General features: G+C 36.4%; 1 protein-coding gene across 1 annotated transcript in view; it reads left to right on the plus strand.

Annotated features, from left to right (window-relative positions):
- Window positions 1-15,858, plus strand: part of LOC107558022 (A disintegrin and metalloproteinase with thrombospondin motifs 3-like) — a 95,150-nt gene that overhangs the window by 63,958 nt on the left and 15,334 nt on the right. The window contains exons 6-10 of the mRNA XM_016241623.1: window positions 4,492-4,575; window positions 6,402-6,558; window positions 10,425-10,530; window positions 12,356-12,499; window positions 14,984-15,116. Of these exons, the coding sequence (XP_016097109.1) occupies window positions 4,492-4,575; window positions 6,402-6,558; window positions 10,425-10,530; window positions 12,356-12,499; window positions 14,984-15,116 (624 nt within the window). The remainder of the gene's footprint in view (window positions 1-4,491; window positions 4,576-6,401; window positions 6,559-10,424; window positions 10,531-12,355; window positions 12,500-14,983; window positions 15,117-15,858) is intronic.

The following is a 15,858-nucleotide window of genomic DNA, read 5'->3' on the forward strand; positions in this document are numbered from 1 at the left end:
AAAAAAGTTTCATCTGCAGATTTGATCTTGTTTAGGGATCTGTGCCTTTCTGCATACAGGCATCTGACTGCTAAGTAGTAATTGTGTTTTTCAGCAATAGTGTGCATCCTTCATTTACAGAGAAAAGAAGGTCAGGGAAAAATCTGTATGGAAAAATCTCCATACAAGTTCTTTGTGCATTTTTCTTTTTTCTACTGTTTATTTACTATTTATTCAGGTTTTTTAAGGGATCTAATATTTTGATACTTAATTTCCATAATCTAAATATTCTTACAAATTAAAAGTTTGTTGTCATTTGGAAGTGTGTAGGCCTTCTTGCATTATTATGCTGTTACATTATGATTATATATTCAGTGGCATAAAATGGTCTTTAAAATGACAATAATATCGCTTATCGCAATTATTTCTGGGGCAATATATCGCACAACAAAAAGTTGTTATCGTGACAGGCCTAAGTATAGTATTTCAGTCTGGCGAGTAAACAAAAAAATATATACTAGCCAATGGCGATTCAATTGCCAAGGTGTCCGTTGAGGGTTGTGTATATATATATATATATATATATATATATATATATATATAATTGTAATAAACTTAGTGCCAACTAGCTGAAATAAAACATTTTTGGTCACACTTTTAACTAACTAATAACTATGAATTTTGCCTCAATAAACTTCTGATTTATATATATATACACACTCTGTTTATTAATAGTTAGTAAGGTAGTTGTTAGTTTTAGGTATGGGGTAGGATTAAGGGATCTACAATATGCTCATGCAGAATAAGGCATTAATATGTGCTTTATAAGTACTAATAAATAAATATGAATAAGTTATAATAATATTAATTATTATTATTAGTAATATTAGTAGTAGTAGTAGCAGTGTCAATATTATTTGCTTTTTTTGTTTAAAAACATTTTTAAATATTTTATAAAACTGCAAGAAAATTATTTTTAACATGCAGATTCCTAGATTTAAATACCCTAAATCCCCTCAACTGGCCCAAAACTGTCTAATGATGGCCCTTGACCATCAGGCCTTCTTTATTGTTGAGCAATCAATTATTTTCCTCCTCATAAAACCTATTAACTCTCCTCCTGATTCAGTCCTCTGACACGTAAATGGAAGGCAGTCTGGCAGTGGTGTCTAATGGTGCTTTTCCACTGCGTGGTACGACTCGTCTCGGCTCAGTACGGTACGGCACGGTTCGGCTCTGCTCGGCTTGTGTTTCAACTGCAGTTCAGTACCGCTTTAGAGTGGGCGGGATTATTCACATGTCGTTATAGTTGCCCCTCTACTGCCGCGACTCCTGAAAAACTTTTTCATTCCGCGTCGCCCCGTCAAGCTCGCTGGATCTGCTCCTCTGCTATCAACGAGAGGAACGTCTGTACTTCCTCAACAGACAATGAAACAGCCACTTTTTGGTTGTTAAAAAAGGTGTGCTCGTTCAAAACAGTTGCGTTCGATCCTTCGCTGGCTGTGCTGATTTAAATCTAGCGGTTCTGTTGTGTTTGTGTCGCAAGTTCAGCGACGCAGGTAGTGACGATTCTCTCCGGCCAATCCGTGATCAGCAGAGTTTACACGTCACGTTTTGGTAACGGTACGTTCACTTGGAACCTCAACCGAAGTGGTACTAAAAAAGTACCAGGTACCGTACCCAGTGAAAAACCCCCAAAAAGTGAACCATACCGAGCCGTACCGTGGCGTACCATGCAGTGGAAAAGCGCCATAAGTGTCCTTACTTATTTGAGGAATTCATTTCAAGATGATATACTGATGACAAAATACCTCTCTGCCAGCCTACAGAAAGTAGATGGCGGCAGTCAGTGTTTGCTTATACACAAATATGTCAATAAGCTGCTTCTGTAAAGAGACTGACCTCACATGAGGGGTGAAACTGTCCAGATGTGATCATGTCTCTGACATTTTCTGTTTTGGGAGGAAAAGCACATTCTTAGGCTAGCACAAGAAAAAAATTTAGTCTCCTTTGTTCAAATGGAGGACCCCATTATCTCTGCAAGACTGACATATTACTAATTTTGTGAATGGCGCTGTTCTGAGGAGAGTTTTGAAACATGACCACACATGCTCTGTGTAATCGGTGTATAATAGCGTCACTCATCAGGTTTTGGGGATTCAGCATGTAATCTATGGGCTCGTTTACACTAGTAAAGTTTAAGGTTAAATTTCAGAAGTCCTTCCTCCAGTAGATGTCCCTGCTGCTCTGTTCACCAGTGCACTGATGAGATGTACACTATAATTTTTCAGTAAACCCAGACTAATGTTTGGCCCATCGATAGTACAATCACCTTCTCTTTTCACTCGTATGTATTCCACTGAAAGCTCTGCCCTGATGTCAGTAATGTTGGATTTTTATATAAAATACCTCCACAGAGAGATATTACTGTGCAGCTTTGCCCAAATTACATACAGAATATATATATAAATAAATAAATTCAGTGTTATTTATTCACTTGTTTGTTTGTTTACATTTATTTATTTTATTAACTTTTTTATGCCATCTGTAGCCCTAAGACCTGTCTAAAACACCTTCTATGCCTCAGAGAACCATTCTTATGGGTCTGAGGTTTTATTTATTTACTTACTTGCATATTTATTTGTTCTTTTTCTGTATGCACAATCATTTTTCCTCATTAAACTGGAATGGGTTTGAGTTTTCAGAATGTAATGAGCTCTGTATAAAAATGCAACTTTCACACAAGCAGACTTCTGTGATTAGGTGCCTTGCGTGCTTATTTAAAGCCATGTTGCCTGAAGATGACAATTTTCTGAATCAAACAGAGCTTCTGTTTAATTGCATGAGATGGCTGGGAAGAAGAGAGGGGGCAGTTGGTAAGAGACTTAACGTCCTCTGCTGATTTAGAGCATCGTTGAGGCAATCTGTGCTCATATGCCAGTGAACAATTTAATCATTCGCACGGGTACATTTATTTTTTTGCTGCTTACTACAACAAATCACTACAGCAACAAAGATCTGCTGAGGCATAGTTTTTATTTCTGTGGCCCTCCTCATCTTTTAAAATCTGACCAAACAGTCAATGCATATAAAAAATACACAGTAAAAATACACCTTTCCAGTGCAGAGTTCGTTGCAGACCTGACAGCCTCTGCAAGGTTTAGGGTAAAAAAAAAGTATATTATACTTCTCCAGTTTATCACATTGTGTTTTAGGGACTGAAAGCAACAATATACAAAAAGTAAATACATATATCAAAATATAAAATATTATTATTATTATTAATAATAATGGTGTGATTCTTTTTCCAGTGCAATATGGCAGAACAAAGGGACCATATGGCAGATGTCCTGCATGCATGGACATAATGCTCAATCTGATTGTTCATGCTTTTTTTTAACAAGAGAAGAGATCTCAGTACAAATTGAACACAGATATGCATTTAGATCCACCACAGAGTTGTCTCTCCCCGCTGACGTACAGATGATCAGGACAACGTGACCTTTTTGTTTGCAGAATTATATGCTAGAAACTGCTTAACTGGGTCAATTGGCCTCAATGTCATGAGAACAACAGTCATAATTTGAGGTGTTTGCATCAGAACTTCAAAATGTTCAATTATCATATCAGTTATTAGTTATATAATAGTATTATTTACTGTATTATATCAGCATCACAGCAAGAAAACTCCATTGTAACTCCCGTTGTCCAGTCAGTTAACCAGCCAGGTTAATCATATGGCTATACTGATGTGTGACTTAGGAAAAAGTTGTGTCACTTAGAAAAAGTTAACAAAAGTCATGGGCGGGGATTTTGGTGGTCTGTTAAATTCTAGAGATTCATTGGCATATATCATGTATGTAATGGGTGTATGTGAAAACTTATGGTGACTTGCTGTTATGTGTGGCCAGTTTTAGAAAATGTTTTGATGAAGCATTTGTGCCATTTATGACGTAGTCACTGGGTATGGCACTACACCCTATATTCAACCAGAAAAAAGTGTGCCTCCAAAATGCAGCACCCCACACAGCAGCCTCTTAACTAGGTGGGAAAGGAAAAACATCAGAACTTTTTAAAAGGCCTCTGTATGACCAGCTCAACACTGGACCCCTTTCATTTACCAACCATTCATAGGCTTTTCCATGCCAGCCGTAGCCCCAAGACCTGTCTAAAAATGCCTTCTATAATGCCTCAGAAAGCCACTCTTACAGGCCTGAGATCCCTTTTCCTCCTGCTCTCTTTATCTCGATGCTGTTTTAGAAAAAACATTGCTTTCTTTTGCTCATTGTCAATGGTGGTGAGGGTTTAGAAATGGGATATAGCAGCTTTATTTGTTTTCTGCAGTCCCTGGACTTGATCAAATCAGTAGCTGTCATAGATGACTAGGTGGAGGATGACGCAACTTATATCCTTGCCTGATATCCCTTTTCCCCCTTTGTGCCAGGATCAGTGTTTTGTTGTTTTATTATGTGGAGTTTAGGTGATAAATAATGTTTTATCATGTGTTTGCAGGTGAATGAGATCTACCATGATGAATCATTAGGAGTGCACATTAATGTCGTGCTTGTGAGGATGATCATGCTTGGATATGCTAAGGTAAATAACTATTAAACATCTCTATCAAAACAAATTTGAATAGGTCATATCATATATATTTTAATGACTTATGCTTTATGCCAAAACCAGTTATTTTTTCATGACCATTTCCCACCCTCTTTGACCCTATGTTAACCCATTAATTGTCACACTTATAACAATTTATACTCTTGTATATGCATATACTCTGCAACTTTTACAATGTTTTTTTTTGTTAATTAAAATGAGATAACTTTAGTGTAGTCACATATATAGATTTATAGAAACTCCTGTATGAACCTATGCGTAGATTGTGGTAATAACCAGTATTTCACCCACCATCAACAATGTTGCAGTGCTATTTTATTCATTATCCAACAGTCATTGAGATGCTAATAAATTTTTTTTCTTTCTCTTTGTATTTATATTTCAAGTAACATAAATGTTTTTAATGGTTTTCGTTTTAAGCCTAAAGTATACTTTGATTTTTATGCATGTGCTATTAAATAAGGTATACTTTGAAAGGCGCACGTTTGACTGCAAGCATACGCTAGCGTACGTGTACAAAAAAGGAAGCATACTTTGGGCTTTAGTTAACAATAATAACCCTGAAATGTTGCCAGGTGCATTTCTAGGTAAACATCCAGAAATGGATTAAGTGCCGACACTTGACAGTTATATAGGTTGTCTTCTAGCACGCCAGTTGTTTTTAAAACATCTGTAGTCACCCAAAAAAAAAAGAATTACTGCTGGAAAAAAAGTTTATTTGCCCAGAGTCTTAAATAAGTTACATGGGACAATTTCTTTCCACTAGAGCTAATGTGACATAAAGCCCTCCCCAATTTCAGCACAGGTCAGTTGCCACCACAGTTGAAAAATGTGAAATAATTAGCTATGAGGAAGCATACTGTCTGCAGTTTAGCCACTTATATATTCATATATAAGACATATTCGACCACAATATCAAAAAGAATATACTATGTCTGCTTTTGAAGAAATTGATAGCAACATTTTGGAAGAAATAGTACAGCACCTTAAATTGTCAACATGCTATCTTGACACACTTCCCACATATTTTTTCAAAAGGGTGCTTAACTGTTTGGAAGCAGATCTCTTAGAAGTGGTGAACGCCTCACTTCTTTCTGGGACTTTTCCAAACTCCCTGAAAACTGCAGTTGTTAAACCCCTTCTGAAAAAGAGAAATCTTGATAACACCATATTGAGCAACTATAGACCAATATCAAATCTTCCTTTTATAGGAAAGATTATTGAAAAGGTAGTCTTTAATCAGCTGAACAAATACTTAAACTCAAATGGATACCTGGACAATTTTCAATCTGGTTTCCGACCGCATCACAGCACAGAGACAGCACTCATTAAGATAATAAATGATATTCGCTTAAATTCTTATTAGTCCAATTATGAGTGTATCAAACCTCTCTCCATTCGCATTTGTATGTAAACATACATAAATATTTTCTAAGCTCATAATGCAGTCAACAAATACAGAGGTAATTTCATGTCTGTGTTGCAATACACAAATAATTGCAACATAGTTTGTTCTCTGCATTAGACATACATAATGTGATTAATAGCTGAAATGTAGGGAAAAAGCAGCAACCCCGCAAACTTGCATTTTAGTTTATTGTACTGTAATTTACAAACAAAAAGTTTTGAGTTTCAGCTTTAAGAATCTCGACTGCTCTCTTGACTGTTAGTAAACAGGAGTTTATCTAAAAACATTACATAAACAGACCCCCAGTGATCGATGTGAGTCACTTTAAGCTGTTTTTTAGATTAATGAATGCTTAAAGTGTCCCCTAATGAGTCTCTAATTTTTTTCTCAGTCCATCAGTCTCATTGAGGGTGGCAACCCTTCGCGAAGCCTAGAAAACGTGTGCCGCTGGGCAGTCATCCAACAGAAAGAGGATTCAGAGCACTCCGAGCATCACGACCACGCCATCTTCTTGACCCGGCAAGGCTTCGGCCCCACTGGCATGCAAGGTTTGACATGCTTTTGATTTTCAAACTTGTCACATCCTATATCATTTTCCACACACAAAATTGAACATCTTAGATATGTTAATTCCGTGAAAAAGCTCATTCTTTCTCTCACTGTCTCTCTCTCGCTAATACTCCCTCACAATTCCCACGGGATTCTGTCAGCACCTCATCAATGCTCTATGAAATACCAGCCTGACAGAATGCTGGTTGGTGTACAAGCTCTACTTTAGACAGATTGTGGATGTGTAAAGAGGTTCACAGCATTGGAAAAGGATAGCAGAGAGACATGAAAGCGCACTTACATAAGCACATAGGAAAAGGGGATTTTGTTGTCTAAGGCTCGAGGCAGCTGCTGAAGCAGCAGTCCTCTCAGAGCATATCTCCTTCAGCACTGACAAAGTTCACAGTGCACATTTAACATCTATTCAACCTGACAGGAAAACTCGCTCTTTTCCTGAGAAGAGTAGCACTGATCTCAGCTTGAAGTGTTTATGCTGTCACTGCTACTCTGACATTTCCCTTATCATGCCACTATCTGTACTCATGGCCCTCGTTAATCTTCCGAGAAGAGCTCTTTGGCCTCTCCAATTACATGCAACACATTCAGTGGCTGGCAGTGGCCATGCTGAGCTATTCAGTGCCAGTGTGCTTTATTGGCTTATTGACACCAGATATGAATGTAGCTAAAGAGCTGAGATCTTCAGTTGAGCATCTGTCACAGTTTTGTAGGGTTGCATCAAAGGATTGTTTCATTCTTAGTGGCGCATGGTGCTTACAAACATAGCCAAAGTCCCTGCTGTCTGATATCAGTCACAATATACTGTTTCACACTGAACACTGCACTGAAAAAGGATTTTTTATTTTTTTTTGCATCCAAGCGATGCTGCCGACTTTGAATTATAATGCACTTTTCAGTGCCACTTGAGCATTCAAACACTATAACTTTCTCAAAAATGCATTTTTTTTTTTAAGTTTAGTTTTTTAGTTTATCCGAAAATAAACTTTCCCAAACGGTTAACATTGTGGTTTTTTTTCTCAATGCTCTTTAGAATATGTTTCACAGAATAAAGTCGTACAGGTTTGGAACAACATAAGGGTGAGTAAATTATGACAAAGTTTTCATTTGTAAGTGAACTATTCCTTTAACAGTGAAATAATTTGTGTACCGTTTGCATTACTAAGTGGATTGGTTGGACAGGTAACAAACTCAGGCCTTTAATTCAGCCAGTATTTCTGTGTTTGACTGATCGGAATGCTTAAACAAATAAAGCAAAATTCATAGAGCATCAGTGTTTACTTTTTGAGGAACATATAAATCCTACTATGGTGAATGTTATTGCATTAAATGTTAATATTTACGTGACACTACGCCCCCTCCACCCAGACACGTGAAAACCAGTGCAATTATCCAAATCACTTTGCACAACAAATGGCATTAACAAGAAAAAAACTTCCTTTTAAAAACTGAGAAATTTTCTTTTCACATAACTCATTTGCATTTTATATGAATTTGATGTATTTACAGTATATGTTTGATTGACACTCGTTGGTGATTGATTCTTCTTGACTGCATGACAGATTGTCAGTATGTTAGATCAATTGCACACTTCACTGTATTACACTAGAACAAAGTGTCTGTCTTTGTCCAACACAATGAAATGTGGTGTAATGACAGATGGTAGGTGACATTGTTTTGGCACACACAGACACCTTTGCATGAAAGACTCCATCTGGTTTCCTCCCCCTCTAATAATCCTGTTTCAAGCACATTGCTAAGGTCTCTAAATTATCAACATGATCAAAACATTGCTGAAAAAACTGTTAACAATCTACTACATTGGTTCTCAACCTTTTTTGGGCCAGCGACCCCCCACCCATTATCCAGGTCCCTTACCGCCCCCATCAGATAAAATGTAGTCTAATCGTCTTCTATGAATATTAAAGTTGATTATTATTTTGTTTTTATAATGAGGACTATTATTATATTTACAGTACCATTGAAATGTTTGGAGGTACTATTTTAAGAAATTAAATACTTTAATTCAAAGCTTAAATTGATCAAAAAAGACAGTAAAGTGTTTTTGTTTTTTGACAGTAAAGTGTTTTTTGTCAAAGAGAATTGAGAATATATATATATATATATAATGTATATATGTATATATGTATATATATATGTATATATATATATATATATAACTGAACATGGTAATTTTGGTGGGCAAATATCACATTTACACACATAAATGGAAGAAACTTATTATATTTCTTAGATTTTGTGAGAATATTTCAAAATTTGCTTTCAAATACTTAAAAGAAAACTAAATAGAAAGATGGGATATGTATGTTCCTCAAAATAGTTACTATTTTAGTGCTGTCCATTAAATTAAAAACATTTTTTTCAAAGCTTTTTGTGTGTCAGTGTGGTGTGCCTTACAATGTTGATATGTTCCCTGTCTTGCATTGTACATGTGCAATAAAAATGCTAAATGTGCAATAAGGCATTTAAAATTACAGTAAAGACAATAATGCTAATACAGCATTTTACTAATAATTAGCATACAGCTAATTATTATATTTTAAATCATTTTAAATAATTAACATTTCTATTTCTATATCTTTCTGTTCATCGAAAAATGTGAAAACACCTCCACACAATTATTGAGAAGCATAAACATTTTCAGCTATATATAACAGCTAATAATTATCAGAAATTTTTTTTGAGCAGCAGTCAGCATGATTTCTGAAGGATCATGTGACAATGAATGCTGGAGTAATGGACCTTTAGCATGACAGGACAAAATACATTTTAAAATATATTCAAATAGAAAGCAGTTCTTTCGGATGGTAGATTTACTGTTTTTACTGTATTTTTGATTAAATAAATGCAACCATGCTGAGCAGAAGAAATTTCTTTCAAAACAATTTCAAAACCTTACTGACTCCCTTTTGAATGGTGGTGAATATATTTTATATTATTATTATTATGGCTTTTTATCATAATGTAAAAGCCTTATGTATAAAATATGATACATTTAATTAATTAATATTTTTAAGGGTTAAATGTTCCATTATATATAGATAGATAGATAGATAGATAGATAGATAGATAGATAGATAGATAGATAGATAGATAGATAGATAGATAGATAGGTCCAATACATGCCATAACTCTAGAGAACAGATTAAAACAAGTGAAAGAAACCAACAAAAAGAATCATATTGTCTCCTAGACGGCCACTGGGACAAGACCACAGGAACCAGTTGAGTCCTCTGCACAATGTGACTTTGCTGCAGCCTGGAACTGAACTGCTGGTTTCGTCTGGCCAGAGGAGAACTGGCCCCCCGACTGAGCCTGGTTTCTCCCAAGGTTTTTTCTCCATTCTGTCACCGATGGATTTTTGGTTCCTTGCCGCTGTCGCCTCTGGCTTGCTTAGTTGGGGACACTTCATTTCCAGCGATATCGTCGACTTGATTGCACAGATACTATTTAAACTGAACTGAGCTGGATGATGAAATGACTGAATTCAATGATGAACTGCCTTTAACTGAAAATTGAGTGTTTACTATTGTCATTTTGCATTATTGACACTATTTTCCTAATTAATGCTGTACAGTTGCTTTGACACAATCTGTATTGTTAAAAGCGCTATATAAATAAAGGTGTCTTGACTACTTGATGGATTCTGATGGACAACCATTTGCAGAGCTGTCAGCATCGCTCTGCTCAAATTATGACAATTACACCAAGCAGCAAGCTGTCAGAATATAGACTCAATAGGCAAGTTATGACAGAATAAATAAACCCTAGTAACTGTTTCATCCTCTCTGTCTGTCTCTGTCTGTCTCTGTCACTCACTCACTCTCAGGATATGCCCCTGTCACCGGGATGTGCCACCCTGTCCGCAGCTGCACCCTCAATCATGAAGACGGCTTCTCTTCTGCCTTTGTTGTAGCCCATGAGACAGGACATGTGTAGGTTTTTAAACGCGAACAGGTGCTTTTCAGCCATTTCAGATTGATGTTAGCTTTTGTCAAGTGTTTTTTGTCACTCCAGTTGATGTTTTATTTGTGATTTCTCATTTTAATTCAAAAAAAGTTTTAATACTGATTTAAAGCATATACATGTTTTCAGATGAAATCCCATAGCTAATGTACTTTATGCTCTCAAGGTAAGGGCTCTATTCAGGGTAACACTTCGGACACAAAAATTTCAATGTCTCATACAAGTGAACTTGCTTATGTCAGGATATTTGATAGATAATACTTTGTCCTTATCATCTTCCTTGATTTAAAGTCAGTCTCTCACGTTGTTCAAAACATCTCTCGTGTGAATTTTTGAGCTCATGCTTAAGAGTCCTTGGCCACTGTCTTGCCAGATCCCTTTTGTGGGTTTCAATTTCTCCTTTGACAACAGTTGCTTAAAGTCTGTAGGCATCTAACATTCAAAAGGGTTTCAGAAAAACTCACCACCTACACAGAGATTAGTCATGGAGTCAACCTCCTTATCTTCTTCTCCATTTTGAAACTATTCTCCAGGACTTTACCCTCTCAAACGTCTCAGTCTCTGTCTGTTTATCTCTTTCTTTCAAATGCTTTCATCTAGTTTTCATTGAGCAGATGACAAAGGCTGGTAAACTATCATTACTCTGCTGCATCTCACCACCTTCCTATTGATAGTCTTTGATTCAGTTTGGCATTATCACAGACTGAAATAACATTTTATTTAATTCGAAGCGAGATGTCAGGGCCTCTGAGATTGGCATTTTCTGGCTGGCAGCCACATAAAATTGATTCCCTCTTAAGCCTCTGTCCTTCCTGTTTTCATACCAGTCCCCATGCAAACTTCTCCATCTGTTTGACATTTGTGATTTAAGAATATATTTTCTCATTAAATAAGCAATACTTCATTGTCAGATATGCAAAGAGTGTAGAAACCTACAGACTGAAATACATTACCGTTCAAATGTTTGAGGTCAGTAAGATTTGAAAGACATGAATACTTTTAGGAAGGATGCATTAAATTGATCAACAGTGACAGTAAAGGCATTTATAATATTCTACAATATATCTGTTTAAAAAATGCTGTTCTTTTGAACTTTCTAAAAACATTATCATGGTTTCCACAGACAGTATTAAGCAGCACAACTGTGTTCAACATTGATAATAGTAAGACATTTTTCTTGAGCACTTAATCAGCATATTACAATAATTTTTGAAGGGTTGTGTGACACTGAATACTGGAGGAATGGCTGCTAAAAAATCTGCTATTGAAGTATAAAACTATATATATATATATATATATATATATATATATATATAGCCTTGGCGAACATAAATGACTTGTTTCAAAAACATGAAAAACATCTTACTGACCCCTGACTTTTGAGCAGTAGTGTAAATGTGTATGTATGTGCATATGTAAGTATATTTGTTTGTTTCTCAGAATCTCTTCTAGGCTTATTCATGTTTGATGATTAATATACATGAGAAGTGAGATTTTGGTCCAATCAGACTTCAGTGTGGGGGCGGAGCTACTCGCTGCAGTGCTGCAAAAATGACCAAAACGACTGACAAATTGTCACAGCTAGTTAGCCAAAAGATTCAGATTAGCACCAAAAACAGCTTTCATTCCTTTGTTGTGTCTCGCCTGGTCATATTGTAATTTCATACCCAGTATTAGGGAATTGCCGGAGGTTGCCCTTATGCAGATATAGCTATGCTAATTGGAGTAGAAAATTTTACTTTTGGCCATTGCTGCACTATGTTCCTACTTACCATAATCATGCCTTGTCTGTAGACTGGGAATGGAGCATGATGGTCAGGGCAACCGCTGCGTTGACGAAACAGCCATGGGAAGTGTCATGGCCCCTCTGGTGCAAGCAGCCTTCCACCGCTACCACTGGTCGATGTGCAGTGGGCAAGAGCTGAAGAGATACATTCAGTGAGTTCACACTTCTCTCTTCTCATACCTCTCTCGGTTTTATCCAGAAAACTAGAAGGCCTTGAATTTATGTGCATATTTTAAATGAAAACGTGTCTCTTCACAGGTATGCCTATGATATTATATTTATATTTTGATATAAATATAATATAAAATAATTGTTATTAACTGCTCAGTAGATTGTCGTGATATCCTAGAGTTTACAGACAACATGACCAACAGGGATTAAGTCTAAAGCAAATTGTAATTGCTGCTTTAGCCATGATGATGATGATGATGGCATTTGCTCCATTGCTCTAGTGGCATATTAACTAATCACCTCTTGCAATGGTTTTGTTTTTGTAAGAAGCACTTTACAAATGTGTTTGAGCTCTTTTTAATGGCTGTTTTGAATCTGAACCTCCTTTGAAGTCATTGCCAGACGATTTAGAAATAATATTGATTTGAAAATGCAATTTCTGTCATCATTTACTCACCCTCACATCGTTCCAAACTTGTATGACTTACTTTCTTCTGTGGAACACACACACACATACACACACACAGGTTTGTTTTTGTGAAAAGTGGGGACATCCCATAGACGTAATGGTTTTTATACTGTACATACCGTATATTCTATTGCCCTACACCAACCCTACCCCTAAACCTACCCCTTACAGGAAACGTTGTGCTATTTCAGATTTTCAATACACTCCATTCTGTGTGATTTATAAGCGTTTTGAAAAGTGGGGACATGGGGTAATGTCCTGAAAAGTCACCTTCTCCTTGTAATATCTCCTTCTCCTATGTCATACCTTTGTCATTATACAAATGTATGTCCTCACACACACACACACACACACATACATAATGCGCTGCTGGGTTTTTAGCACTGCCGGGTGAAGAGCGTAAGTGAAGCCTAGATTTATGCTTTTAGTTTGAATAGGAATCTTATACATTATTACTGTTTGTTGATCTAAAATGTTGATTGTACATTAACAGCTGTCAACCATGTTGTTATGGAAATGAGCAGTCTAAACTGATTTATCAAGTGCATTTTTTTTTATTTTGGTCGCACATGTGCACCACTTATGTGCACCCCTGATAATATGGACAAAACTTATGAATCAGAATCAGAATTTTCATTTTCAGGTCAACTATCCCTTTAAGAAAAGACCATGGCAAGTATAAATATATGAATTATCAAAGAAAAAAACGAATTCATGAGATGGTGTTATCAGTCAGCAGACTAAGTCTTTAGTTATATTCTAGTCTAAAATAGTGTTTTTCAATCCTGGTCCTGGGGACCCACTACTCTGCACATTTTGTATGTCTCCCTTATCTGACACACTCAGCTGAGTTCATGCAGCGCTCACCTAATGAGCTGGTGATCTGAATCGGGTGTGTTAAATAAGGGAGAGATGCAAAATATGCAGAGCGGTGGGTCCCCAGGACCAAGATTGAAAACCATTGGTCTAAAGGTTACGGGTTTCTCTAATAAACCTCTCAATTTAACCCTCATTGATTCACTCAATCAGTTCAGAAGTTCTAGTGCCACTTAAGGATTTTCACATATATATACTGTTCCATGTTCAGGGTTAATCCCGCCATGGCCAAGGGCATGTAAATTATCCGTTGATTCACTCAATCAGTTCAGAAGTTCTAGTGCCACTTAAGGATTTTCACATATACAGTGGGGAAAAAAAGTATTTAGTCAGCCACCAACATGTAAATTATCCATGAATCTTGGCAATTTACTGCAGCCAGTACAAATGAGTGAGTAGCTCTCTTGGACAGGAAAAGCCTTTTCAGCATTGTCTATTGAGTTTGAAGTGGTCACTATTCTCGGTAGCCTTTGAGCAGTGTCAAATTAATGATTTTTCCATTCACACCAAGCAAATCGATTCATTTTCAGAAGCTAAATCGCGTGTGCATCTGCATTTACCAGTACATTCTATTTGTGTTCTTGTGTTTTACTCAGAACTCAACTCTTGCATCACCTTTAACCTGAACAGTGCTCATAAAGAAATGCTGCTGATGAGAAGGATTTATTTCTGATAATAAAAGGGTTGACTTTCACTGGAAATCCTTGAGCAGCTCATCACTGGCCTCAGCTTAAATTAGCCAGTGGCAGAAGGAAACTTTTGAAGTTCAAAATCTCTTTGTGGTTTGAAAGTTTGAAAGCACTTTCTCTGCATGTTCTGGCTTTACTCAGCACTTCAGGATTTTGAAGATTTAATGTAAATTATCTATCGCATGGATATTAGGAAGTATGATTGATTCAGTTCTTTGTGGGTTCAGTATTGGCTCTGTTTAATGATATGAATCAGCTGAATCATCTAGAAAGTATGAGTCTCATTTTCATTAAACCATACTGTCCACTTTAGGCTTGCTACTAAACTTTAGAAGTGGCTTCCAAAGTTTATAGGGCCAATCATTAAACATTAAATTAAACATTTATTGGGTTACTTAAACAGCTCTAGTAACTTTGTTTGGTTTTCACAGTTCATATGACTGCCTGCTGGACGATCCCTTCAAACATGACTGGCCGCAGCTCCCTGAACTTCCCGGCATCAATTACTCCATGGATGAGCAGTGTCGCTTCGATTTTGGAGTTGGATACAAAATCTGTACTTCAGTGAGTATGGCTATATTCTCCCTTGACAGATCTGAAAAATGTCAGTCATTAAAGTAAGCACCAAAAATCCAGTCTTTTTATTATTTTTGTGTTTTAACAAATGCCTCGTTGAGGTCTCTGTCCAAGGTTTTTTAGCTGGAAGTGCTTCAAATATTTTTAAAATATGTATATGCCAAATTTCATTTATGAATGAAAACATTTAAAGAAATGCATGTGTCTGTTATAATATTTCAATATTAGTTTCTGGCCTTTGAATTACTGAATAACATCTGAATATGTTCTTTTATGTGCTGTTAACCCTCCAAACCCTCAGCTCTAAACTCTTTCAAGTGGGAAATTAATAGGTGCTGCAAAGTCCCAATCACATGTACAGAGTCAGAGAAAAGTGCCTCACACCTGGTTTATGGCATGACACTGAGAACCAGCAGATGGCAAGATGTTTGGCGTTCTGTCATCAAAGGCTGTAACACTAGTAAGGAATTCAAAGTTAGGCTCAATGATGAAAGCTGCAGTGCTTTAAACTTCTATAAAAATGTAATACATATTTTGTATTGTTTGCCATTCCATCCCAACATTGATTAGATAGTCTGAATCCAGATCTAAATATTGTATTGGGTGAAAGAAGGAATAGATGTGTTTCTAATATCTGTTTATGCCAGACTTGTTCATTGAAGTGATTCATTTGAACTTTATTTTGATTAACCTTGATTATTGACTGCTTTTTATTCCACAGACTTGAATG

Source organism: Sinocyclocheilus grahami, unplaced genomic scaffold (genome assembly GCF_001515645.1).
Source record: "Sinocyclocheilus grahami isolate Dianchi unplaced genomic scaffold, SAMN03320097.WGS_v1.1 scaffold629.1, whole genome shotgun sequence".
Classification (NCBI taxonomy): domain Eukaryota; kingdom Metazoa; phylum Chordata; class Actinopteri; order Cypriniformes; family Cyprinidae; genus Sinocyclocheilus; species Sinocyclocheilus grahami.